Raw genomic sequence first — 26,676 nt, forward strand, 5'->3', positions numbered from 1 at the left:
TCTGGATATTTTCTCACATGAAACATTTTGTTGTGCTTTGTCTGTCCCCCCAAAACACTAGCGATGATCTTTCTGGAGAACAGGCTGTGTGACAGCTCAAGGTCATATATGCCCAGCAGCAATTTAAGATTAGATAGTAGCTGGGGAATAATTATTATCCTAATAAGCTTGGCTCTTCTACCTGAAAATATCTGCTTTAATCTTCTTAATAGCCTTCTGGAATTAACTATACGAAGAAGAAAGACCAAAGAAAACCAGATAAGGAAAATGATTTTGGTCTGGTTTGCATTTTTGAATTAATGCTTTGGTGCAACAGCTTTGGAGACCTGGTATCTTTAGATGTTCCCAAAATTCTCTTGCAAACTGAAAGGTGACTTTCATGCATTACACACTCCCTGTAACAGATCTGTCAGGACTTAATGTTAACCGACTGTCAGCAATAAGACCTTTCTATTACTACACCACTCATTACTGTGGAAACTTCCTATTAGTTTCTAAAAGATGGATGAAAGTGCAATATACTGAAGATTTTTCATCATGTATTTCTGCAGAAAAGAAATTAATATTAATAGAAGTATGGTAAACTTATCTCCTCTAAACTAAATTAAAATATCTTTATAGATCAAATTACATAATGTAGAAAATGAACTCTTTCATCTAATCTGACACTGTTTTTTCTTTTTCATCATTTCAAGCTTTCTAGTCAAAATATATGTGTGAAGGGTCTTTAGGCCATTTAGAGTGCCACAGCTTTTGGTTCCCACTTTGAGATTGACACAGAGTTCCTGGGAAGAACATTATGTAGCATCAAATCCCAAACATGTGAGGACAGAGAAGCTGTATTTTTGTAGCTGGAGACAATATGAAAGCTAGGCTACCATTTCCCTTCCCTTCCCTTCCCTTCCCTTCCCTTCCCTTCCCTTCCCTTCCCTTCCGTTCCTTCTCCTGCTTCATTTCCCATTCTGGTAATGTTTCATGGGGTTTATGTGCCAAGTACTATTGAAAAACATATAACATTCCAGAGTCCACCTAATGAAGTGTGTCCAGTCTACTGATCATACAGACAACCTAAATGGGATTTAATTCAAAAGTGTGATTCTTAGTCACTGCCCTGCCCCATCCTGAGTCAGAAAAATAATGTGAGGGGGGAACCTGGGGTTGGTAAGGTACCTAGCTGGTCTCTCAACATCTGCTACAAAGACCAATAATTAAGTTTACCTTCAGAAAATGAAAAAACATGAGTATTTTTCAGTTACTTTGATTGCATTTGAACCCCCAGAGTTTTACTTTTATTACATACCCATCTACCCTTCTGTTTTTTTGCTATTTTTCAGGACACTTAACAGATCTTTAATTCTGGGACTTGTTAAGAACTAGCTGAGATTTCAACTGCAACTTTGCTGAGCTGTGTAAAGGAATTTCAGGCATACATTCACCCCCACCCCCCCCCACGCTATGAAAAGAGTAAGCCTGCCAGGTTCAGAAAGTTATCTGACTGTTGTCTCCTTATTTTCACATGTAGGTTTTATATAACATCTTCATCGCCTTCACCCAGATGCACAGGTATGAAGAAATTGAATCCATTGATGTCTTTGCTGGCTTTGCTCGCTTCTTCGTGGTGGGGCTGGGTGGCATGTTGTTTGGCATCGTCTTTGGATTTGTGTCGGCACTCATGACTCGATTCACCCGCAACGTTTCTGCTATCGAACCACTGCTGGTCTTCATGTTCAGCTACCTGTCATACTTGTCTGCTGAAACCCTTTACATCTCCGGCATTTTGGCGTGAGTATCCTTTATGGTTTTTTGGATGCCCTCTTGAGGGAATTGGCATTGTTTTGAGGAGGGGGTTTGCTCAAGGTTGGTACAATACAGGCATTTTCAGTCTTTGGCCTAGAGATCTGCAGTGGATGTTTTCTAAGGCATCTGTAAAATGTAGTGCTAACTAGGAAAAGCAGTCCCACAGTCAGCGTAGACATAGATGTACTACTGAGGAGTGCATGTTTGCACTAAAATTATTTTAGGGTTTTGCCTGCGGTAAAAAATACTGCAAGCTGTGGGTAAAATGACTAGTGCTGCCACCATCTGACTGCTGCCTCTGATAAGATCAGCAGAGTGAGAGAATGATTTGATAACAGATCACTGTATCTGTATTTATTTCTAAGCAGCATCACCATCAGATTACAAGAGAGATGGAAACTAAGGAGTATAGGAAATGTAATAAAGAACATCTGAGTTCTTCCTTTTGCATAGAGCTGTGAACATCAGCTCTAAGACAGTTTGCCGGAATCATTACATTTGAACAACACCACTAGAACTGAAACCAGGCAAAACCAGACAACCAAGAACGTCAAGCACATAAGGATACATATACTCATGTATGTGGATATTGACGATCATATTTTGATGTGGTCAGGACAGCTTGATACTGCTGTAATGCTGGGGACTGCTTCCTTAAAGTGCTGTGATGGCATGGTTGTCCACTGCAGAAAGCCAGCAGGTCTGTTGATATAAATGCTGATAGGGTGAGTACTGTGGGAAGGAAGGAGGGCAGCAGAAGGAAAGGAAAGCAGGAAAGAAGAAAGTTTTCTTCTAGCCGAAGAAAAAAGAACAGGAGTGGAAGTGAGAAATTTTATAAGAAAACTGCTGGTAGGTGAGTTTCAAAGATACCACACCAAACAGCCCCTCAGGAGGATGACGAGTAAAGAAAGGAGAACCTGATGGTGTCAAATGCTCCAGCTAGAGCTGCTGGTGCTTCAGGCTCAGTGACCAGCTGGTGGATGGCAGCAGCCTTGCATGGCCTGTGTTGGCTCTGAGCTTGCATGCCAGGTCTTGTGGGCTTTGGTGCTCCAGAAAGGAGTTCCCTTTATTGAGGTTTAAACCTAAACAAATACAAGCATCTGGCTTTTGATGTCCAGACAGGTGCATTTATTCACCTCCACTTGTTGAATTATGATTTCCTAGAATTGTACAATTATAGATTTATAGAATCACAGAATGGTTTGGATTGGAAGGGACCTTTAAATATCATCTCATCCAACCCCCCTGCAATGAGCAGGGACACCTTCAACTAGACCAGGTTGCTCAGAGCCCTGTCCAACCCGACCTTGAATGTTTCCAGGGATGGGGCATCTATAGTCTCTTTGGGCAACCTGTGCCAGTGTTTCACCACCCTCATTGTAAAAAATTTCTTCCTTATATCTAGTCTAATTTTACCTTAATATTTTAGTTTAAAACCATTACCCCTTGTCCTGTCGCAACAGGTGCTACTAAAAAGTTTGTGCCCACCTTTCTTATAAGCCCTCTTTAAGTACTGAAATGCTGCAATAAAAGTGTCCCAGGCCCTTCTTTTCTCCAGGCTGTTTCATTCTCCCCAATTTGTTCAATGTCACAGAAGGATCTGCTTTGTAAAAGCAACCTTTGCAGGATGGCCCTGGGAAGCAAAATTTGAATATTTGACTGCATCAAATAAGTAGTTAGACAGGAGATATGTTTTTCTGAGCAATTAGACAAAGCAGATGAGTCTTGTAGTATGTTTTGCATATCCAACCCAGCTGGTCTGATTGAGGTGACTGGTGACTTTAGTTGAACAGGGTTACACCTACTATGTAGTGAGCATTAATACCATATGGACCCTTTCCTACCTGCACTGCCCAAAATACTCCTTCCCTGCCTATTCATTACACTAGACTACATAGCTCTTTATTTCTGTTGCTTCCTATTTTCATTAGAGTACTGAAATGATTAGTAATAGAAGAAGGTTAATATAATTGGATTTATTATTCTTACTGCTTCATTAAGGAAATCGTTGCTTGTTTTAGAGATGGGAACTTATTGTCACCCTTCTGAATTATTGAGGAATTCATTCATTTTTCACTTGGATCATGAAAGTCTATTATACATATGTCTCTGAAAGTCAACAGTATTAAACATTAATGCCTAATGGCCTTATGTTAGAGTGTCCTTGGACCTGCTAAATGTCTCAGCCTCACCAGAATACCCTTGAGATTTCTTTAGTGGAAATTAAATGAACAGAAACTAGATAAAGGGTTATTTAATGAACAGTCAGCATTCTCTGAATTCACAAGTCTGGAAAAATATCATCACAAGAAGCCCCCAAAGACTAAAATATTATCAGTAGAACTAGATGATGGAATATGTTACTAGCATAGCACTCAATCTATCACCTATGACTATGGAAAACAGAGGGGGGAAGAGGAAACCCCCTTCAGTAAGGCTGCTCAAAGACTACTGCTCCATGTGATTGTTGCCAGCATCTGTGCTGGGTGGCTGCTGATGCCTCTGAGGAAGGCTCTAGTCTTCATTAACAGTGAAGAGGTGCAAAACATTGCTTTGTTTCCTTAGGCATATTCTCCACACCCTGGGTAACTAAAAGGGGGGAAGGACACCTCTGCAGAATAACTGAATTTCCCCTTGTGGCACAGCAGTGGGCTGCTGTGGGTGGAGAGTCACTGAAGATTTACCCTGGCTCTGCTGATCTGCAAGCCAGCTGGCAGGGAGCCACTGGGAGCTTTGAACCCAGCATAGGACTACCACCGTGTTCTACCACCACCACCTCAAAGGAGAAGATCACTAAGAGGCAGGTTCTGTCCCTCTGAGTAATCTATCCGTAGGCTGGTAGGACTTGCCCTTTCTTTGAGACTCAAATATTTGATGCTTGGTGACTTATGTGTTAGGCATTCAGGATAAAATGGACTCTGGGCTGGAACACGATACCCTCACTTCCTCATCTGGAAGGCTGACTGGTTTGCTTCCTTCTTCCTGCATGCAAAATGGATTTGTAAAGCTGAATGAAGATGCTCTCCTATCTAATGAAATAGCTAATGTTACTGAAGAAATAAAATGTTTCTTGATATTAGGAAGGTCACAGGGTGATGAGGTAGAGTGCAGGCAATGAAGGCTGAGGTCGTTCTTACATGAAAAGAAAAACAGATTTTGGCTGATCTCTGATGTTTTGCCTGGTACAGGATGACAGCCTGTGCAGTGACAATGAAAAAATACGTGGAGGAGAATGTTTCCCAGAATTCCTATACTACAATAAAGTATTTCATGAAGATGCTGAGCAGCGTCAGTGAGACCTTGATTTTTGTGTTCATGGGAGTGTCCACAGTGGGGAAAAACCACGACTGGAACTGGGCCTTCATTTGTTTCACTTTGCTCTTCTGTCTCCTTTGGCGGACACTGAGTAAGTCAACTTTTGCAAGCAGCTTTCTCTGCATCTCTGATAGAACATACCTTTTGGTGCAAAGGTATGTTAGAAAAGTCTGTGCAGACTGGCATAACCAGTTCAATAATGAATTTACCAGGTTTATGTTGCTGACAAGTTATTTTTACAAATGTACACATGGAGAAAAAGGGGGAAGAAGCCCTGAAGAAATCTGTATGCCAGTCTTTAAGCACAGACTTTATGATTTGGTGAGAATGGAGTAATTTTAGCAATAGTAAAATATTACTATGATTATGCCCTTGAGTAAGTGGGCATCATAATGATTTCATTACATACTGTAATTCGCTTACTAATTAGATAATGTACATCACCACACTTCTGGTGCTATAACACTAAAGGTCCTGGGACAGGAGTGCCGGAGGCATTGAAAAAGAGGGAAGGTGAAAATTAGTGCTGATAGATAACTGAAAGGGAGACCGTTCCCTTCCTTATACCACATCTAGGTCAACCACACTATGCTACTGTTCCTCACAAGTCAACTCTGAAGTTTTAAACTGCTAGAAAAGAGTGCCTGTTTGAAGTGACTCCATTTCTACACACAGAATCTCCCTGTTCCTGTGAAGGTCTCCTACTCCCCAATCTATGAGACTGGGATTCCTCCAGCATGGGCAGGGAAGTTTATAAATGATGTCACACAAGCTGTGGGACACAATTTCTCATCTTGTCCTAATATTCAGGATGGATTTACAGTAATGTTGAAAAAAAAGAAGCAATAGGAAGGCTGGTGGTGTTCTGGAGGTGGTAGCAGTCCTGGCAAACTTCTCATAGGAGCTGCTTTAATGCCTGTTAGCCAATTTACTGCAACTGTGGGAGCAGAGGCAACACATTGCCACCTTCTCTTTCATCTACTAGTACTGTCCAGCCAAACCCCAGTGCCAGCTGGAGTTAAACCATGACACACTCTAGCTGACAAAAGAAAAGAAGGAATCGCCTAATGGTCAGACCAACCTTCTAGTAGTGTCTTCAGCAGAGCCTTCAGGAGATGGTAATTACAAAACCTTGCAAACCTTGCCACATTCTGAGCTCTGTTCACCTATTTCCTCAGCATCTACAGTCTGTTTTGTCAGTATGCTATATAAGTGTCTGGTTTGGACTTGTTGCCGATAAATTATACTATCATTTTTTTGGACCTGAATATTCTGCATCAGTTTAAGTTACAACTGCTGCAGTAGAAAGCAAATGTATTTACTCCTGGAGAGGTATTGAATTATGGAACACATCCTACTCAGCCACTGTTACTGCCACTTAAATTTAGTTAAAAATATGAGGGAATGATGCTTTTCTAATGAAAGATGTTTTGGAAGTAGTACACATGAGAGGGCCAAAAATACAATCATGCAGGCAACCTTATTTCTGACAATTTAACTTCTGTGTGCCTGAATTAGCCATCTTAATAACAGGTCTTTTGAATCTCAGTGGGATTTTTCATATTTTTAAAGAAAAGGAGAAATCCAAATATTCCATGAGATGGCCTTGGAGGAGACGTTCTAAGAACTGAAATTTATGCACCTGCCTTGGCTGAGTACGTAGATTAGCTCCCCCATGTTTCATTTATAATCAAAGAAGGCTCCTCTGGAACATCCTGTGGGGCAGAATTCTGCACTGGGCACCTGCCACCACCTCCTCCAGCATTCAGCCCTTGTCTATATTCCCTTTACATACACAGCCCAGACTTGAGGTCTGGTCATTGGCTCTACATCATCTGCTACAGTATGGAGGAGGAACAAGAACTGTCAGGTGATTCATCAGGGCCAGCTGTGCCCTGAAGGGGAAGGCAAAAAGGGGTTGAGATGAAACAGCCAGTGATAGTTGCTGGAGACTGGTTGATAAATCAACTGGAGAATATGCGTTGTCTTCTCCACCACTCACAAAGGAAGAAATGGATGAAGATGTGAAGACTGAGGGCAGCCTTAACTGCAGTCACCATGCGACTGTGGATGCTAAGATCCTGAGAGGAGTGAGCAAGACAACAAACAGCAGAATTACAACCCTGGACTTCAAAGACAAGATTTTGGCCAGTTGAAGTGGTTGATAATGTGGGAAGGGAATTGGCTAGACCGCTGGGCTCAAAATACTGGTCTAGCTGGTGGCTAATGGCATCCCTCAGGGCTCAGTGCAAGGACCAATATTATTTTAATGTCTTCATTAATGGCCTGGAGGATGGAATAGAATGCACACTGGGAAAGTTTGTGGCTGTTGTGGTTTAACCCCAGCTGGCAATGAAGTACCATGCAGTCACTTGCTCAATGCCCGCCCCCTCAGTGAAAGGGAAAGGAGAATCAGAAAGATTCTAAACTTCTAACTATTCATGTTAAAATGCATGGGTTGAGATAAGAAGAGTTTCATAATTTAAATAAAATATAATAATAGTAGTAGTGGAAGTAGTAATAGTAGTAGTAGTAGTCGTAATGAAAAAGGAGACAACAAAAAGAGAGAGAGAAATACCTCCCCCCACTAAAAACAAGTGATGCACAATACAATTGTTTTACCACCTGCTGACTGATGCCCAGCCAGCCCCTGAACAGTGATCAGCCCCTTCTGGTCAGCTCCTCCCAGTTTATATCCTGAGCATGATACTCCACGGTATGGAATATCCCTTTGGCTAGTTCAGACGAGCTGTCCTGGCTATGCATCCTCCTAGCTTCTTGTGCCCCTGCTTACAGCAGTGCATGGGGAACTGAAAAGTTCTTGACTTAGGGCAAGCACTATTTAGCAATCGTCAGTGTGTTATCAACATTATTCCCGTGATAAATCCAAAACACAGCACTGTACCAGCTACTAGGAAGAAAATTAACTCTATGCCTGCCAAAACCAGGACAGTGGCTGACACCAAACTGCAGGGAGCAGTCAATATTCTGAATAGCTTCCCTTCAAAGGGATCTGGACAGGCTGGAGAAGTGGGCTGACAGCAAGCTCACGAAGTTCAAGAAGAGCACATGCAAGGACTGTGGGTTAGAATAACTCCATGCAGCAGTATAGGCTTGGAGCCTAGTAAGCAACTCTGCAGAAAAACACCTGGCCTGGCAGACAACAGGTTGAACACAAGCCCGAATTATGTCCTTGTGACAAAGAAGGCCAGCCATGTCCTGGGCTACATTAGTAAGTGCGTAGCTAGCAGGTCCAGCGAAGTGTTTCTGCCCCTCTCTTCAGCACTGGTTGAAGTGTGTGCTGTCTCCAGAGTGCTCTCTCCAGTTCTGGGCTCCCCAGTATAGGAACGACATGGAGGTTCTGGATCAAGTGTAATAGAGGCTACCAACCTAGTCAGAGGCTGGAGCACTGGACATACAAGATGAGTCTCAGAGTGCTGACTCCATGCAGCCTTGGGAAGATAGGGCACAGGAGAGACCTTATTACTTTCTACAAGTAATCAATCAGAGGAGAGAGAGAAGACAGAGCCAGACATTTTTCAGAGGTGCACATCAATAGGACAAGAGGCAACAGACACAAGCTGGAACGTGGGAAATTCTGATTAGACAGTACGAAACCATTTCTTAACATGGACGGTGATCCAAAGGCATTCAAGACTTGACTGCAGCTTTGAGCAACCTGATCTGATTAGCTTGACTTTGAGTAAGGACTTGGGCTACACGACCTCTAAAGGTCCTTTCCAGCCTGCAATACTCTGAAGGTAACATTTGGGACTAGCTAAGTGTTGGCATCAAACATCTGAGGTTAAGGTGCTATTTCTTAAATCTCTCAGGTGGCTTATCCCTCTGTCAAAAAGAATACCAGAGCAGGAAGAAGACGTTGGCTTGACCCTCAAAGCCCATACACATTTCAAGACCTTTTAACCCTGGGAGTCCTGGAGGAAGGCATTTAACAAGAGGAAAAAGAGGAAAGGGGAAACCTATGAAGGTTCAAGTAGGTGCATCTGAACAGCTCTATTCTATAAGGATGACCTAAGTACTCAACAACAGAGGTGATACTATTCTTGTGGGTTGACAGCAAAAATAAAGTAATTAAATATTTTCTTGCTAATCCAGGGCCAAGCATGGCCTCTGATTTTTTAAAGGCTTACTTTTGGAGTCTGTATTGGAATATCCTTCCAATCAAGACAGAAATAAGCGCTCTTCTGATACAAAGGCTATTTTGCTGCTTAATGTCTGTCCTTCTCACAAACACCAAGGGGAGTGCTAGAGCTTTCCAGGGGAAGGCCAAAATATTTTCTGCTGAATTTGTTTGCTAAAATGATTACATCATTTTCTCTGAAGCTTGAATAAAATAAAGAGAATTGGCCTGAGGGTGATACCTCACATATGCAGTTTCAGTCTAGGTAGCTGATGTCTAGCATATTTGTAAGTAGCCAAATAAGGTCTTATATAAAGCAGTATCCAGCAACCTACATAGCAAGATAGTGCTACTGCCCTTACCTATAATAATCCACTGAGTTTATGAGTGACAGCTGTGTAAAATAACACTAGTAATTACCAGCATTTGTCAGTTTTTACTTCAGTAGTTTAACAGTTTCCACACAAAACATGAGTTACAAATTTCTTATGGAAGATGAAGAAGATTAAGAATAAATTGAGCAAACTGCTGAATTTACTCTATAAAGAAAAGCTGCAGTCCTTACACAGCCACAGGCTGTCCGATTAATCTTAATTTTTATTAAAAGCAAAATGAAATTTCAGAAATAAACAGAGAATTACAGGCACAATAAGCCAGAGGATTAAAAATTAAAATGCTATTACTCTCTGCTTTTCAGTGAACCTGTCCACAGGACTTGTTGTTAAAGCACTGTTCAAACACTTTAGGTAGATACTGTGCAGAAAGCAGGAAACATTGCAGGGGAAGACACAAAAAAACTCTCATCCAGTGGTTTGTCTTGTCTCCAGAACACATTGGAGAAGAACTGTGCAACATAAATATAGAACATAAATATTTTCACCTAATCTCACTTCTAACCTGCATGAGTGAATTTAAATCCTGAAGCAATTAGGAACCATGGTCTTTTCTAGGAGATTATTTCACACAAAACAGATTCAGCAGTTGGTCAAAGAGAAGCTACAAGAACAAAAAATTTGAAAGAAAGGTCTGTCAACAGCTGCCTGAGCCAAGATATTTTGTTTTAAATATTTGCCTTTTCTTCTTGATTAATAACAGTTGTGGTTCTTTCCCTTGCTAGGTGTATTTGCTCTCTTCTACATCAGTAACAAGTTCCGAACATATCCCTTCACCTTCAAAGACCAACTCATTATTTCCTACAGTGGCCTTCGAGGAGCCAGCAGCTTCTCTCTTGCATTCTTGCTTCCAGTGAATCTCTTCCCAAGAAAAAATCTCTTCATTACTGCCACTCTTGTAGTTATATATTTCACTGTGTTCATCCAAGTAAGTGTATTTCTTAATGGATTGCTTTCATGTAGTAGAGGTGATGGAAAGCTTCATAGTGAAGATTGCATTGAATTTACTCTTAAACTATGACAAGCTATCATATTTTAAGGCTAGATTTAGCACTGCACTGTCTAATTACCCTTTCAGGGCTTTTTAGGTATCACTAAATAACTTTTTCAGAAAGACTTTACTGAAAACCTGTGTCTTCTAAAATATTCAGGGAAAAGGGCATTTTGTGTCCCAAATCTGTGTTCACTCCACATGTGCTTGCTAATGTTTCCAAATTAAGAAGCATTTTAACTAGGCTTCAGCCCAGAATCATTCTTTACTAGTGGTGTATCTCAGACTGAACTACGTCTGTTCTATGAAGGTTTTTGAGGTTTTTATTTGATCTTCATTCATCCTGAAGAGCAAATGAGAACATTTTGAAATCCTTTGTGAAAGAATATTAAAGAAAAATAAAGTTAATACTTCAGATTTGTAAGAATAAGTGTCTACTTCAGATGTTTGGGTTATTCCACTTGGCTTACACTGCTCTACCTGGAAGAACTGAATCTTCCTGAGGTCTTGCATCCCGTGTTCTGTATTTTCCCATACCAATCTCTCTGATACTCTAGGGTGCCAATGGGACACTACACACTTGTGGTTAGCCACTTAGATTCCACCAGAAAATTTCAGAAAAACCCTTTTCTTTCTATTTCCCCTTTTTAAATGCTATTCTGTAGCAGTGCAGTAAAGAATTGTGAACAGCTGGAAATGGTTCCTAGGTGGAAAAAATCCACAAAATGTTTAATTCTGAAAATGTTGAAGTAAGAGGATTCAAGAGTGTAAGAATCTCACAAAAATAATGTTTTCTATCAAGTGACTGTTTTGAAGAAAGTTGGCAATGAATCACTTTACATGGTTAAAACATGTCATTAAATATAAGCTCACTTAAGAAAAGCCTGGTGAGTAGGTTTTTTTGAGTTTTTGAATTTTATACCTCCTCTGTAGCTCTCCATACAATTAGTAGATTGTTCTTGCACCTAAGACATAGCTTTCCTAATTGATTAAAATGGAATCCTTTTGCTTTCTGTTTTTTTCCAAAAGATAACTAACAATTCAGCTCATTGTTCCAAATGCAGGGGATCACAATTGGACCATTGGTCAGATATCTAGATGTTAAAAAGACCAACAAAAAGGAGTCCATCAATGAAGAAATTCATGTGCGAGTAAGTCTTTTTCACATCAGTAGCTGGTATCCTAGAAAGAAGAGAAACTGTATTCCAAAAGAACTGGACAGAGGGAGGCATTTGGTAGCGCGGGCATTCAGTGTATTTGGACACTGAATGCTTTTAACAACATTGGGAGGAAAACCTAGGCATAATTTTCTAAAATATAATATCTCATTTATATTCATAGTAACTATCATGTTATAATATTGTACCACAAGTGTCATGAGTGTCATGGTATAGCAGAGCCCTTACCTCTTGATCCTTTTGACCATGGGAGGAGAGAAACATGAAGGCAGAGTTTACAAAATGCACTTCTCATCCTTCCCAGCTAGATTTGTCAGACCCCTTTTTTGCCATCTTTTGACTGGTTCTAGACACACTGAAACCTTAAAAGTCTTTAATCAAGTTTTATTGAACTGAAATGAGTTGAACCATTGGTCTGCAAATTTAGTTTCAGGTTATTTTGAGTAATGATCTTTTCCCCTCTCAAACATTTACTTCGGCTCTCAAATTACCATTATATAAATAAAAGAAAGCTGCTCAAACTGAGTTAACAACACTATACAAAATACATGTACATGCTTTCATTTTCGCAATAGAGAATGTATTTGAAATTAACAGAAACACTATGCCTTAAAACTAGGCACATAGAGAGACATTAGCAAAATTAGAACATCTGAACTGATTTGAATTTGAAGTGTGTTTTGTTTTTACTATTCCAATGTTTACATTTAACCCTGAAAAAAATTTATGTTTAAAAGCACCACTTAAAACAATATGTAAGAACTGGCCATTTTTCTGTCTGTTTCTATAAGGCTACAAACACACAGAAGATGGATGAAAATCCTGGTAGTTAGCAGTGATGAATTTACCATTCTCATGACAATTTGCAAAATCCTCAGAGGGCTGTTGGTCAAGGCAAAGGTTAAGGTGTGGGGTATCTGACCCTGTGCCCCTTTGGGAGATGTCACACATGCAGAAGGGAAACTTGGTTGACAGAACCAGGAATTTAATTTTTGGTCTCAGTAGACAAAGAGGACCAGGCAATTTGGATGCTCAGTGTCATCTTCCATTGGACACAGTCCTTTACTCAGGCCTGTATGTGGCTGAGTGATGCTTAGATGAGAGCAGACTCACAGACTTGCCACGTCCATCAAAATATTGACACTGCAGCCAAGCACAGGAGCTGCCACAGTGGGAACTTTGCCTTGATCTTTAGAGAAATGTAGATGCTTTCAGAATTAACTCACACCCTTCGACGAAAAAAATCTCAAAATCCTGCTAACAATTGCATATTTTTGGTGACATTATTTTCTCATAATGGCCACTAAAAATTCTTCCATGTTTATTTCTCTAGTTGATGGATCACTTGAAGGCCGGTATTGAAGACATATGTGGACATTGGAGTCATTATCAGCTGAGAGATAAGTAAGCATCTGTTATTGCAGCCTACTATAATAAAATAACCTATCTATCATGTAAAATACAATAGGTAAATAGAATAGGAAATCAATCTTGTGCCCCATAAATCTAAAATAGCATGAAAATATTGGGGACATAGGCAATATCTCTTTTTAAAAAGTGAACTTCTGAGCAACCGTTATCTCCCGGGAGTGCAGCGCTCGTATACTGCCTGCTAAATTGCTTCTGCACAAATAAGCAGAAAATAAGCTTCCTGAAAGAAAAACATAGCACAGGAACTCATGCTGCAGACATCAGCCTGTGCACATAGCCCTGGCATAAATCTTAGATCTGTGGCAGTGCTCCTTTAGGTCTGCATTTAGAATAGAAGCTGTGTAAGGTGTCAGCACTTCATTGACTTCTGCTGTAACCCTTCACAGCAAATATGATCCCTTGTTGGTGAGTACAGATTCAGTAATAATTAGTCACCTGTCCTTAAAGGTCTTTGCATTCAGCAATATTTAAAATAAGAGTACTGAAGGGAATGGTTGGATTTAAATATCCAGTAGCATAAGCAGATACTGTCAACCTAGTCTTCACTCATAAATGAGGGTCTGCATCATATCTTCTATAAGCAGGATGTGGTGGTTTTGCAAAGTTCTGTGGCTCTTCCAGGCACTGCCCAGAAGAGACAGACCTACCAATCTGAGTTGCTGCCCCCTTTGCCTTTTCCCTAAGGGAGCCCTGTGATCACGTTGGCCACCATCGCAGCATGTGAAGGAAAGTGTGAGGAGAGACTAATCCTCCCTTCCCACAAACATATTATGACGCTGTGGGCTAAAAGTTATCCTTAGTTATCATAGCTATGCATTAACTTCTGTGTTGGAGTCTTCTGTCTCATCTTTCATCATTAGACCCTGGTAATACAGCCAAGGGGGGGTCTGTCCGGACATGTGGGTAGTCCTTTCATGACTAGGTTTCTCCCTATGGAAATCAGGAATTAAGAGTGGGAAGGAGGCAACTGGTTTGCATTTAGTTCTTCTCCCACCAAGGAGTAACGATGTAATGTGCTAGGGCACATACCTGGACCCAGAAGCTAAAACATCCTCTGGGCTCTCACAGTACAGAGAGAGCTTTAGGGCATCCACTGAGACCACCCCACTGCCTGTGCAGGCAATAAACTAAAAAAATCCCTGTTGGAGCCATGATTCCACTGAAATAGCTGCATTTACACATATCTCTGAGAATATGTTATTCCCTTATCTCACGTGTACCCATCAGCTATGAAAAGAATTCTTTCCAAACTAGCCAGAAATGTAGTGTTTCAATTCAGGGACAGATTCAAAAAACCACACTGTATGTGAAGACATTTAACGTAAGAAGATTGTATTAAAAGGTATCCACTAGAATTTTCTACACAACTTTAAAGACACTTTGTGTATGTATATCAGAATGAATTACCTGAGTGATGACACTCCAGGACACTTTTTGTTACATAGAGAAACACAGAGCTCTAATCCCAGTGGCAACATTTGTGTTCCTGTCTCTGATATTGATGTATAAAAACTCTCCTTTATTAAGAAAAAAAGACTACAAACTGTAGTGCTTTTTCTAGCATTGTGGAGCACATTACCTTGCTGTGGTAAACTGTTCCTTTGAAAGAAGCCTAAAGTCGTTGTTGCTCTGCTAAATGTCTGCCTGAAAGCACATACCTGTTCCAAAGCCACAGACACATTCACATTCAAATTATGCCACACATTAATGCTATTTTACAATCTGCAGCATGTGAACACATAGTATTTTGTGGTCCATTCAATTTCTCTGTTATTCAGAATACAAAGAAATGTATTTTCTTTGCTCTAAATTGTCAGGATGCAAAATTATCAGCAACATAATGGGCCCAAACTACTGTAACTGCTGGGCCATTTAGAGCCTCATTGGTGGCTGGCTGAATAGGCCAGGATTACTGTAAAAGCAGCTGCTGCTGTTATGCCCTACAAGAATACAACATTTGTACAAAAGCGTGGAGACTGGCCGTATTCTTTTCTGACAAATATAGCAGTGTTATATGCAAACACACACCCAGCCCTCTTTTTTGCTCTGATTGCAGCTTGTTTCTTTCCTTTCATCTGATTGGCTTTGCAGTCTCTGTGGACCAGTAGACCGATGCAAATGTCCCCCTAAAGGTCTCCGCTCACTAGACCTTCAGGAGTCCACAGGTGCCTCCAATTTGGCTTGTTTCCACCACTGAATTATACATGTGTGCATTTGAATGAAGATCAGCCTGTACCACAGAAATAAAAACACATTTCCTTTTTTTACACTTTGATTTTAATATCTGTTTTGCAGATTTAAGAAGTTTGACAATAAGTATTTGAAGAAAATCTTAATTCGAGAACACCAGCCCAAATCCAGCATTGTGTCATTGTACAAAAAGATGGAGATAAAACTGGCCATCGAGATGGCTGAGAGTGGCATGAAAATTTCACAACCATCCTCAGCTTCTTTACAGTGAGTACTGACCTTTTGTTCCTGATCCCCCTGATTCTTTGCAGAGGAGGGGAAGGAACGAAGGGGGCAAAAGTGAGGAAATACCCAAAGGATTTTATGACTTCAATAGAAATGTAAGGAAAAAAACAGTTATGAGAAGCTGCTGTTCTGTGCTGGTAATTTGGTGCTCATCCTATTTGCACTTTGGGTCATTGTTCACAGAGTGAAAATTAAAACCAGGGACATTTCCCCTGCATCTCTTCAGTGATGGGCAGTTGTGAAGAGGAATCATGAGTCAGGTGCAGAAGCCACTCTGCCTGCCTTAAATCACAGCAGTGGTTCAAGGTGGTTGCACTCATCACTTACCTGGTCAGTGGGGTTTGCTCATCACTGCTAGGTGCCAAGAGACCTGCAGGAATGCTTAGAGTACAGGTCCCAACTCCTTTATCCCAATCACAATTTTTTTGCTGAGAGCAGATTTCCTTGTAGCATTTGCAATTTTTGCTACTTTAGTTTGCAGTCCCTCAAACTGTCTTGCCATATTTGGGTATTTCTGTACCAAATTTGTCCAATCAGACATTGAGAGCAGCCCTGTGGAGTAGAACCTAGAGAGATACTGGTAGATGAAAAGCTGGACATGAGCCAACAATGTGCACTTGCAGCCCAGAAAGCCAACAGTATCCTGGGCTGCATCAAAAGCAGCGTGGCCAGCAGGTCGAGGGAGGTGATTCTGCCCCTCTGCTCTGGTCCGGTGAGACCCCACCTGCAGTGCTGCATCCAGCTCTGGGGTCCTCGGCACAGGAGAGACATGGACCTGTTGGAGCGGGTCCAGAGGAGGGCCACAAAGATGATCTGAGGGATGGAACACCTCTCCTATGGAGAAAGCCTGAGAGAGCTGGGGTTGTTCAGCCTGAAGAAATGGGTCTGGGAGACCTTATTGCAGAATTTCAATACTTAAAAGGGGCTCATAAGTAAGATGAGGACAAATATTTTAGTAGCACTTGTTGCGATAGGTAAACTGAAAGAGAATAGATTTAAACTAGATATAAGGAATAAATTTTTTACAATGAGGGTGGTGAGACACTGGCACAGGTTGCCCAGAGAGGTGGTAGATGCCCCATCCCTGGAAACATTCAAGGTCAGGTTGGACAGGGCTCTGAGCAACCTGACCTAGTTAGAGGTGTCCCTGCTCACTGCAGGAGGGTTGGACTAGATGATCTTTAAGTTCCCTTCCAATCCAAACTATTCTGTGATTCTTTGATTCTACAAAACATTAATGCAACTGGGCATCGGACAGATGATGAGAGAAAGCTGGTGGGATCTCCAAAGGTACCACTGAAGGAACTACCCTGTGCGAGAGAAGTCTGTACAAATCTTCATTCCTGCATACTTTAACTGTTGTGGATGTATTTATCCTCACCTTGCAACCCACTGTGTAGAGTGTCTGTATAGCTTATGGCACTTGCCCCCACAAACTCTTTCCTGGGCTCCTGCTGACCGTTGTTGCTGCTACTGCTTGTTCTCTGCTGCTACATCTTTCAACCCCTCTCCATTTTGCAGCAGCCACTGGCAGGTCCCAGGATATTTTATTTTTTCAATGATCATCCCAACCCATACCAGAAAGTCCAAATACCAGCTGGATGTTAAATTAAAATCTTTCTTGAAAATGTGGCTTAATCACATCAATATTCCTCTGCTTTCTTGAAACTGCTAAGACCTAGCGCTTTTCTTTCTAAATCATTCTTTGCTGAATGGATGATACTGAAAAAGTATTGCATGTCTGACAGGCTCCTTTTTGTCTGCTGTATTTCCTTACCTGTTCTGAGCCAAGAGAAAATGTGCAAGGTTGGTAGACAAACTATGACAATCAAACCATCTTCCTCTTCTTGAGGGAAAGAGCAAATAAGAAAAAATGCTTCACTGTAGTTCAGAAATTCACTCCAAAGATGAGAATTATGATTGGAAAATATTCCATAACAAACAGCTGATATGATGGACTAATTTTTGGCATCTCTACTCTGGAATTGAATTTTACTGTGCATCAACCTCTGATGCACAGGTTCTTCTACTGAGACAGCATTTTTAAAAATGAAGTGTCAACTTCGAAAAACAAAGTGCAGTCTATGGTTCAGAAACATTCTGATTCTTGGAGGCTGTGAGAGTGTTCTAGGAAAAGAGCTATTTTCCCAGCTCTGTTTGTTGATAGGTGTCCACAGTTGTCCAGGTGTCTGCTGTTCCAGGTGTCATCTGGAAAAGACCAGACAGTGAGCTAGTTATTGGATCTTTGGTCTGAGCCAATGCAGCAGTTCTTACATCTTCATTCCTCTGAGCAATTATGTAAACCTGCTTAAGACTAAAATCTTTCTGAATGTATTTGTGAATTGTTTAATTGTTACCACTGAGAAAGCTTGTACCTAAAACCCCCGTCTTCAGTGAGGATACAAAAATCTGGCCATGAGCAAGTAGAGATTTGGTATTAAATTCCAACATAGAGAAGGTAAAGCAATATTTGCAGTGCCAGAGTAGTGTGAAAACTCTTGCACCAGTATTTCTGATCAGGTCTGCAGCCTTTAAGCACATGAGGGGAAATGCTCTGTAACAATCAAAGCAGATCTCCGTTGCTGTGAATTAGCATTATTCTCAGAAATTACATTCATGCTGATGTAATTCCTGCAGATGCGAGTGGATGTCCAATGTGCAGTAAATATTTCTAGTGTGGACTGGAGAGATTTCCCCACCGACTCAAACAACAAGGAATCTACATTTGAATGAAAATAGAGCATTTTGTTATAATGTTTTGGAGAATATAAGCCTTAGAAATAAGGATATAAATGGCAAAAGCAGAGCCAGGCAGATATTATCAGAACTGTGTTTGTATGGCTGTTTTTTGGAGGAAATGTGCCCATTAGAGAGAGTTGGTTTGATGCTGAGCTTACATAATGTTGGCTTCATATTGCTGCAATACTGACTTTGGTAGGAGTAAATTCTAAAACGTATCAGTACAGTACAGATCAGAATAAAGTGCTATGTTGTCTTTTGTGGTGGTGTAGTTGCTCAAGAGCTGTGTCTGAGGAATGTTACTTCCCTCACAGGGCTAGTGAAGATTGGTGGAGAATTCACAAAGTTCAAAAATTTAGATATAATATATAAAAAATAATCTTACAAGGATTGTGGAAGGCATTTTATTTCCTCCATGTATCAACTATGTGTCTAAAGGAGAAAGAGATACTGTCATGGTACTCTTTACAAAGAGATGGTCTGTTTTCATGGTATATTATCATTTCAGTATTTTCTTCACAAATATATCTCCTGTGCTGTGCTTTGTTGTAACATGCTGGAAGGTTCAGTAAGAACAAAGAAACAGTTTCAATAAGAACAAAGAAATAGTTTCAATAAGAATTGCTTTATGGGTTTGGTAACATACCAAACTTGTTTGGGTTTTTTTGAAAGTTCTTTTTAGATGTATTGTATATTACAAAATGTAAAAGCAATCTGTTCCTTATTACCATACCTGGGCATTGTTATCAGTTCGGTAGGTTAATATCTAATCCCATGAAAAGAGTACACATTTTTTATTTGTGCTTCAGAACAATACAGACTATCTTCATGCTGTTTGTTCTCTTTCTATCCCAGCTCAGCTGAAACTCAGGGCAATGCATTTATTCTATTTAAGTCACTTTAAGAGCAGAATGATAAGCCTTGAAATGACTTGGGACTGCCTACTTCTGTGCTGGCATGTGGAGGCGGTCAGGTATGCAACTGGAAAAATAAAGAGATGATCTGATGTCTTCCCAGAGGAGTTTTGCTTTCTCCTATTTATTGTTTTCCCCTATTTATTCCAAACTGTAAGTATAAAGACCCTGTGGAGACATTCAGTGAAGTGCAGACCAGAGAGATAGTTATTCCCTACGATGTCAAAGCTGTCTGCATCAACTGTGCCAGTTCAATTTGCATTACACAAATAAGCCAAGCCTGCCCTTGAAAGACCACTAGTCGTTGACAGGCTAGCTTGCCATTAGTTCCCAGGGGCTGTGCTTCTGTTTGCTTTCCCAGGTGTACCTAGGTTGTGCAAAGGGACAGCAGCTAGGAGCTGCTGACAGCAGACAGACTGCTTTCCTTGCTATGGAAAGTGGCATACGTGGGCTGTTCCACAGCCTGTGACGTGCCAGACCTGGTATGGAACAAAGGTGCATTACACCTAAGCCTGGACACTTGGTGGCATCCCTGGATCCTCTCAGTGTTATCCCTGAGAGCTGAACGTAAGTGAAAAACCAACCAACCAACCCACCCAACTGGCCTGGAATTGGGTCTTTTTTCCCTGCTAGTAATACCCAGCTTTGCTGCTGTTCCTGTTGTTGAGAATTGATGAATGTCAATTAAACATTCGTTGAGAAGGATTTATCATGGCCAGGATAAGGTTTCTGGTAAAATCCAGAAAGGGAGTTCTTTTCTGTCACTCTGGCTTGCCAGTAGCTGTGTGGTAGACTCATGGAACTCTCATGCCTCAGTGAGCTCCTTAACTTACTGGTTAGCCCAGCCCTACCTTTAACACTACACCTTAACCTACAGTCAGTTTCTTTCTTTTTTCTTCATGAAAAATTTGGCAGATCTCACTTTTGGTCTGATGCAGAATGAACACACTTTCCAAAACTTTTAAATTATGAGGAATGAATTCTTATCTTCCAGGGACTTTGGACAGGGCCAGGCCAACAGTGCTTTCTGTGTACTTCATGGTAAGAGGCAGTAAAATGTAGAGTCCAGGCAGCCCTTAATGGTCCTACAAGTTTTCAAGACATTCATGTTAGATTAGAGCACAAAACAGTGGTAGTCTCGTTTAACCAGCTGTAATTGCAAATTCCAGCCTTTCTCCTATGTTTACAGCATAAGCTTAGTTTAGCATGAATCCATCTTCCTTTGCCATTAAAAGTTTCTAATTTATTTTAGAGGGAGTACAAAATAGATGCACACAAAACTTTGGCAATACGGTACATTGATCATAACCCATTTTTTAATTGCACAATTTACAGACATTTCAAGGACATCACTTAACTGAGAATAAAGACTTTTTATATAATATATATATTTATATATATAATATATAAATAACTGGAAAAAAAGAGGCAAGAAATCAAAATGGCGAAAGGAAAAAAACAGAAACAACGAGATTAACTCAGGTTGATCTCATCCTGGATGATCACTATCTATTTCCCTTTCTTTTCTTGGGAATCCAGCCCAACCCTAACTCTCACACAGATTGACTGATTTAGTAAAACCAGTTAACACTTCACAGTAGCCCTCCTCCCTTGTTTTGCTAGTGAAAGAGCCAGGTAGCTACAATGGACCCTGGGCTCCTTGTCACAGTTTGTTAAAAAGAGAAAGATTGCTATCTTTTAGGTAGTTCTTTCATTTTAAATGGAGAAACAGGCTCAGCAGCAAGGAAAACCTAGATGTTCTCCTCACCACAGGGCAGGTCTCTCAGACTCCTTAATTTGCACGTGCTTTAGTTCTTAAGGATTTGCCGCACTTTCTCAAAGGAGTTAAACCCAGTAGGACCTCAAAGCCCAGGCTGCCTGAGCGTGCTGAAGGATGTATTCCAGCAGAGGAGGAAGCTTACAGTGCCCTCCCCAACACACAGCTGGCTGTTGCTCAATCTAATCCTTAAATAGGAACTTCCTTATGAGGCTTTGAGAAAGAAGTTTCTGCTGCCACCTGTTTGAGGGCTTAGGGTCCATTCTGACTACCCAGAAGACAAAACCTGCGAAAGAGCAAAATCTCTTTTATTCATCTTTGGATGATTTTGGGGTGTCACTGGTGACTGAAAGGCTCTTCATAGCCTTCTGTTGTAGCACTAAAAATAGATCGTGCATGATTTAATGAGAATAGTATTTAATCAACTGATCAATATCATGTTTAAACTTCTTTTTTATTTACAGGAGCAGTAGCAATCGGTGTGTGCATAGGCTCTCCCCCACACAGGTCAAGTCCATGCGAGATGTCCTGGCACATAATCTGTATCAAGTGCGACAAAGGGTGTGTAAGCCACCTGCTACCACGCGCTATTTGCAGACTGAAACCTCTTGTTTGCCCTCCCCACATGGCAGCCACGGTGGGTGGTAGCACCGGGGCCGGCCCCGGGGTCTCGCTGGTGGGAGACACGGGCCTGGAGCCCGCAGCCACCCCCAGCCTGGAGCTGCACGGGCAAGGGAAGGCGGGGAAGGAGCCCTGGCGCGGGGCTCGTTCCTGGGTGGGATAAAGGAAAGCAGGTGTTTTCCAGCAGCTTTTCACCAGCAGCGCTAAAAGCCAGGAAAACCTGTGGCTGAGCTGTAGAGGTCAGGCTTCCCTCGCTGCGCGGCTACCTGCGACCCAGACACCGCCTCCCCTTGGCTGCCGCACACCCGGGGTGGGCGGAGGGCGGAGGGCGGAGGCCCCAGGCCCTCCAGGGCCCGCAGGGCTGCAGGCGGCCCAGTGGGCCCAGGCCCGGCAGGCTGCTGCCCGGCACCCGGGGAGGGCGGCAGGGCTTTGTGGGAGGCAGCGGGCTGGCAGGTCGCCAGCAGCAGTTGAAACTCACCTGTGGAGGTGGGTGGACCGGCAGCGGTAAACACTGCATAGCCCAAAGTCAGCCGAGAGGCTGGTAAATCCCGCCGTCTGTGTGGGAGCAACAGTGTACCCGAGCCACAGGAGGGGAAAGGAAAAACAGAACAAATTCCACCTCCTCTGGAGCTTTGCTTTACACGTCTGGCTTGTTTTCCCCAAGCCCCCGCGTAAAATAGGGATGATAATACCTCAGCAGAGACTTGTTTGGCAGAAATTTGTACTGTTTCTGAGGCATTCCAGTGTATAATATCTACTTAATCCAATCTTGGGCCCGGAATATACAATTGAGTGCTCTCTGGCAGCAATGAGTGGTAGAGATTATATTATAGTAACCTTGAAATTACGTGAACAAATGGAGCTAACTCACGTAACACACATTTACTAGAAAATGCTAGGCCCTGCTCATTTAAATGTGTCATTATTAATATGATTTTCATTCTTAATATTGTTTGATTTGCCATGGCCAATTATCCTTATGATAATTTCTTATCTTACCAGCAACAATTTGCATATATGGCTGTCTTTTAGATTACTGAAATGAACTCTCTCTCTTCAAAATCAATTACAGTAATGACTATTTGCACCAGTCACTTCCTATTGAGAACTGTGCTTTTGGAAATGAAAGATTGGAAGTAAAATAATGCCACTGCTAATACTTCATTTTCAACTCTGAAGGCACGGTAATGCTCTGGCTCACCAGATCAACTTTATAAGGAACCTTGCAAGATCAGATTCTGCTTTTTAAGAGGGCTTATAAGCTTAAGTAAATTTTCTATTTAAGGCACATAATTATTTTCCTTATTTCACTAGATGTACATGATAAATTGAAAAGCTTGTCCTAAAAGATGCTTAGTTTTAGGGTAATATTAAGGTGCAGGTTGTCCAAATATAGAAAGGAAGCTCAACTGTGCATGTCATTCTGGAGGTGTACTCTTCTTAATATAGTCTTTTTGCTCCCAGGCTCATCTGCAACTTGCTTCTGGCTCACTAATATTTAGTACTGAGGCTCAGAGGGAGGTTACCCAGCTATCTCTCTCTTGGGTGCCTCAGATCTGTAGGTTCCAGTTATGTGATGGGAAGAGGAATGACAAAGGGAACACAAGCCCAAAGATGTTAACAGCCTTGTGTAGGTAAATATATTTTTATGGTGCAATTTGAGCAGGCAAGACTCTATCAAAAATGGCATCAAAATGCAGCCCTTGAGGTCTGCGGCTGCCAGCTGTATTTGTGCTTCCTCCCATCTTGCTTTGCAGCAGTGAGGTTAGTACAAGGCTAATTTTTCCATGTGATACCAGAGATCTGTGGTGGCTGAGATGGTGACTGAGCTCCCCAAGGTATCCCCTTGGCCCCGTGATTGACCAAGACTGCACAAGGTTATTAACATTGCAAGCACAAAGAAAATCAGCTGGGTGCATTTTGTGTTTCAGGCACCAGCGTACAACCGACACAACCTGCCTACCAGCACAAATGAGAAGCAAGCCCAAGAAATCCTCATCCGTCGGCAGCACAGCCTGAGACAGAGTTGCAGGAAGGGAAACAGTTTACCTTGGGGCAGACCGGTACCTGTTATATAAACTACTATTGTTTATAAAAAATGTAAAAAATGCCTCTGCTTCTCTGTAAATAAGGAAAGATATACCCATTCTTATATGCTTTGTTCAGTAACTAAAAGGGGTACATTTCCCAGTGCCATCTTGCAGCACCTAAGAAGAAAGATCTTCACTTGGCATGTGGACAGCAACATTTTCATGTCCTACCTCTTAAAGCCTTTTACAGCCTCATGGCTGTAAGTAGTAAAATAATGTAATTTGCATTGTTCTGGCATGTGCAAAACATCATATAATTACAAAAGGCCTAATGCAAAGTCCTTGACATGTTGCACTGACAATTTGGGCTCTTGATCCATCAGAGTAGGATTTGTCTCACTAGATATAGGTATTGGATATTATAAACATTTACAGCTGAGATAATCAATTAAGAGAAATACGTTCTTGTGGGGTATGTTAATTTTATTTAAAATTGTCACTTTAATAGGAAAGGAAATAGGAAAGGTGAATCTTAGAAGAACACATTTCTCTCTGCTGACTGCAAAAAACCCTCTTATCAAAAAACCCCCTTATAACCCTATTATATCAGACCCAGACATTTTCACTGGAGCTGATGTTGAGTTCAGCCATCCAAGCCAAGCATTGATCTTCACACCTCTCTAAATTTGGCTGTAAAGGTGCAGAAGCAACAGAAAAAACACGTAACCATGCCATCAAATAACTGCAAATTGCAGAGGCGTCACAGACACTGAACACATTTCTTTCTCATACACAGGCTGGTACCATGGAAGTACGCTACCTCTCTTTGCCTCAGGGCCCCAGCCAACCCACTAGACGAAAAGCCAGGCGTGTTACATTTACAGGTAATGGAAGTACTTTACTCTGTGTCCTACCAGCAGTGAAAGAGACTTGGCCAGTTGCTCAGTGGATTTAACAGTATATGAATGTTCTCACAGAAGTCCCTAGTCTCTTTGTAAGAGTGACACCCTTCTCTCCTTTTTTACCTATGGTGTTCATATGGTCATTACTGCAGCAGCTTCTATCTTGTTCCAGCACTGCCTAGTTTTCTCTATTTTCCCTCTTGCACAAATATTCCTATGATCCCTGCAGTCGGCCTGGCCATGAGGGCATTCATGTAAACCCAGGTAAGCAAATTATCTGTTCCCTGCAGCCCCACAGACACAACTGCATAAAAAGTTGTTAGGAGTTTCTGAACCTGTCACCCAGTCGAGGTGAGGCTGCCACAGCTCAATGCCCCCAGGTACCCAGGTGGGTAGCGAGACCAAGCAGGTATTCCCAACAGGCACCATCCCCCAACATGTAATTCAGTGCACACGGCTGGACACACGGAGCAGCATGAACAGGGCACAGCACTCATACAAACACAAACAGCACTGATCGTCTTTTCCTGATCCCCTCTCTGGCTGGTCAGGACAATAGCCTGTTAGTAGACAATTATGTATGAATACACGCTACCTGAATCCCCCAGCAGCTGGTCTTAGATACACACTCTGCCTGGTAGCTGGCCCTGGCCCTTCCATTTGCTCATTTGTTGGCACTTGGGCATGTGAGCCGCTGGGGACACAGCCCCATGGCAGCTACTGGTACTCAGATCTACACACATACACACATACACACACATGTGTGTGCGCACACACACACCTGCACAGATGCTCTTCCACCCCATTCCATGCACTGTAGTTCCCTCCAGTAGCTGGCCTTGGACAGCAAGTCTTCCCTATAGCAGGGTCCTGAATCCCCTGGTCTCACTTTGCCTCACACACAGGAACAAACACTTGCAAGCACGTGTCTTTGGTACCAGCTCCAGATTATGGCCTTACCAATAGCCCACCACAGACCCCATGGTCTCTTCAGTCACCGGTCTGGACCTCCTTTCCCCTCCAGTAGTCAACTCATAGACCTTCTGCTCTCCCCAGTCTCTGTCCCAGACTCATGGCTGCTCCAACAGTTGGTTCCCAAGCCTCTTATCCTACTTGATGGCTATTCTGGCTTGGTGATTGCTACTGATTTTGCACTGACATATGCATCCACAGAATATTCATGCATCCTAATCCCTCCAGCTTCTGGCAGTCAGGCCTCCACACACACAGGCACAGAGTGTAGGGAGCTGCTGCTGAAGGTACACAGTCAGAAGTAAAGTTAAATGAGAAAACAGGACAGATTGTGCTGATCAGGTGCAGGCATTACCAGATACACATACTAACTGGCCCTTTTTATCCCCTTCTTCCTCCATTTTCCTGTATTTGTTGCTCCTTAATCTAATCTGATCCCTTCCTTTCCCTGTCTTTGGTTCCTGCCCTAAACATGGAATCATAAGTCTTGTATGGCCCCAAAATGCTCCCCCGTGGTATCCCAATAACAAGCCGCTTACCCCTCCACACTCCACTCCATGAGGTGCCCCGGGGAGAGTCTCTCAGTTGGCTCATCCTGGTGTGTCTGACCCTGCTCATGGGGATAATCACCCCTATCATAGATCAGGGCAGGGACTTAGGTTTTTCCCACTGATGGGAGTACTGGGGTCTCCTCCACTTGCCCTTGTACCTCAGAGGTCTCCTTTCTGTTTGTGGAGATGAGCCTTTAATCACATAACCTAACAAAAAATCCTGGCAAAGTCTGTTCTTGAGCAGCTGATCTCTTCTCCCCTATTCCCAGCTTACTCCCTGTGAATATTTCTGTAGTAATACTGCTATTACTGGATAAAGTTATCAGGCATTCTCAGGTTATCATATGTACACAGTAAAATGCAGTGTCTCACTTGAGTAAGGAGACAGAGCTTAGGGAGGGAACAACACTGAATTGCCCAAGGAAACATCAGAACACTGTCACAGAAAAC

General features: G+C 42.0%; 1 protein-coding gene across 2 annotated transcripts in view; it reads left to right on the forward strand.

Moving 5' to 3' along the window:
- SLC9A4 (solute carrier family 9 member A4) overlaps positions 1-26,676 on the forward strand; it is a 45,226-nt gene that overhangs the window by 9,484 nt on the left and 9,066 nt on the right. For both annotated transcript variants that reach the window (XM_055801885.1, XM_013302652.3), the window contains 9 exons: positions 1,523-1,782; positions 4,986-5,203; positions 10,371-10,573; positions 11,701-11,787; positions 13,148-13,218; positions 15,541-15,702; positions 21,615-21,711; positions 23,703-23,834; positions 24,598-24,685. In XM_055801885.1, the coding sequence (XP_055657860.1) occupies positions 1,523-1,782; positions 4,986-5,203; positions 10,371-10,573; positions 11,701-11,787; positions 13,148-13,218; positions 15,541-15,702; positions 21,615-21,711; positions 23,703-23,834; positions 24,598-24,685 (1,318 nt within the window). The remainder of the gene's footprint in view (positions 1-1,522; positions 1,783-4,985; positions 5,204-10,370; positions 10,574-11,700; positions 11,788-13,147; positions 13,219-15,540; positions 15,703-21,614; positions 21,712-23,702; positions 23,835-24,597; positions 24,686-26,676) is intronic.

Source organism: Falco peregrinus, chromosome 4 (assembly GCF_023634155.1).
Source record: "Falco peregrinus isolate bFalPer1 chromosome 4, bFalPer1.pri, whole genome shotgun sequence".
In the NCBI taxonomy this organism is placed as follows: domain Eukaryota; kingdom Metazoa; phylum Chordata; class Aves; order Falconiformes; family Falconidae; genus Falco; species Falco peregrinus.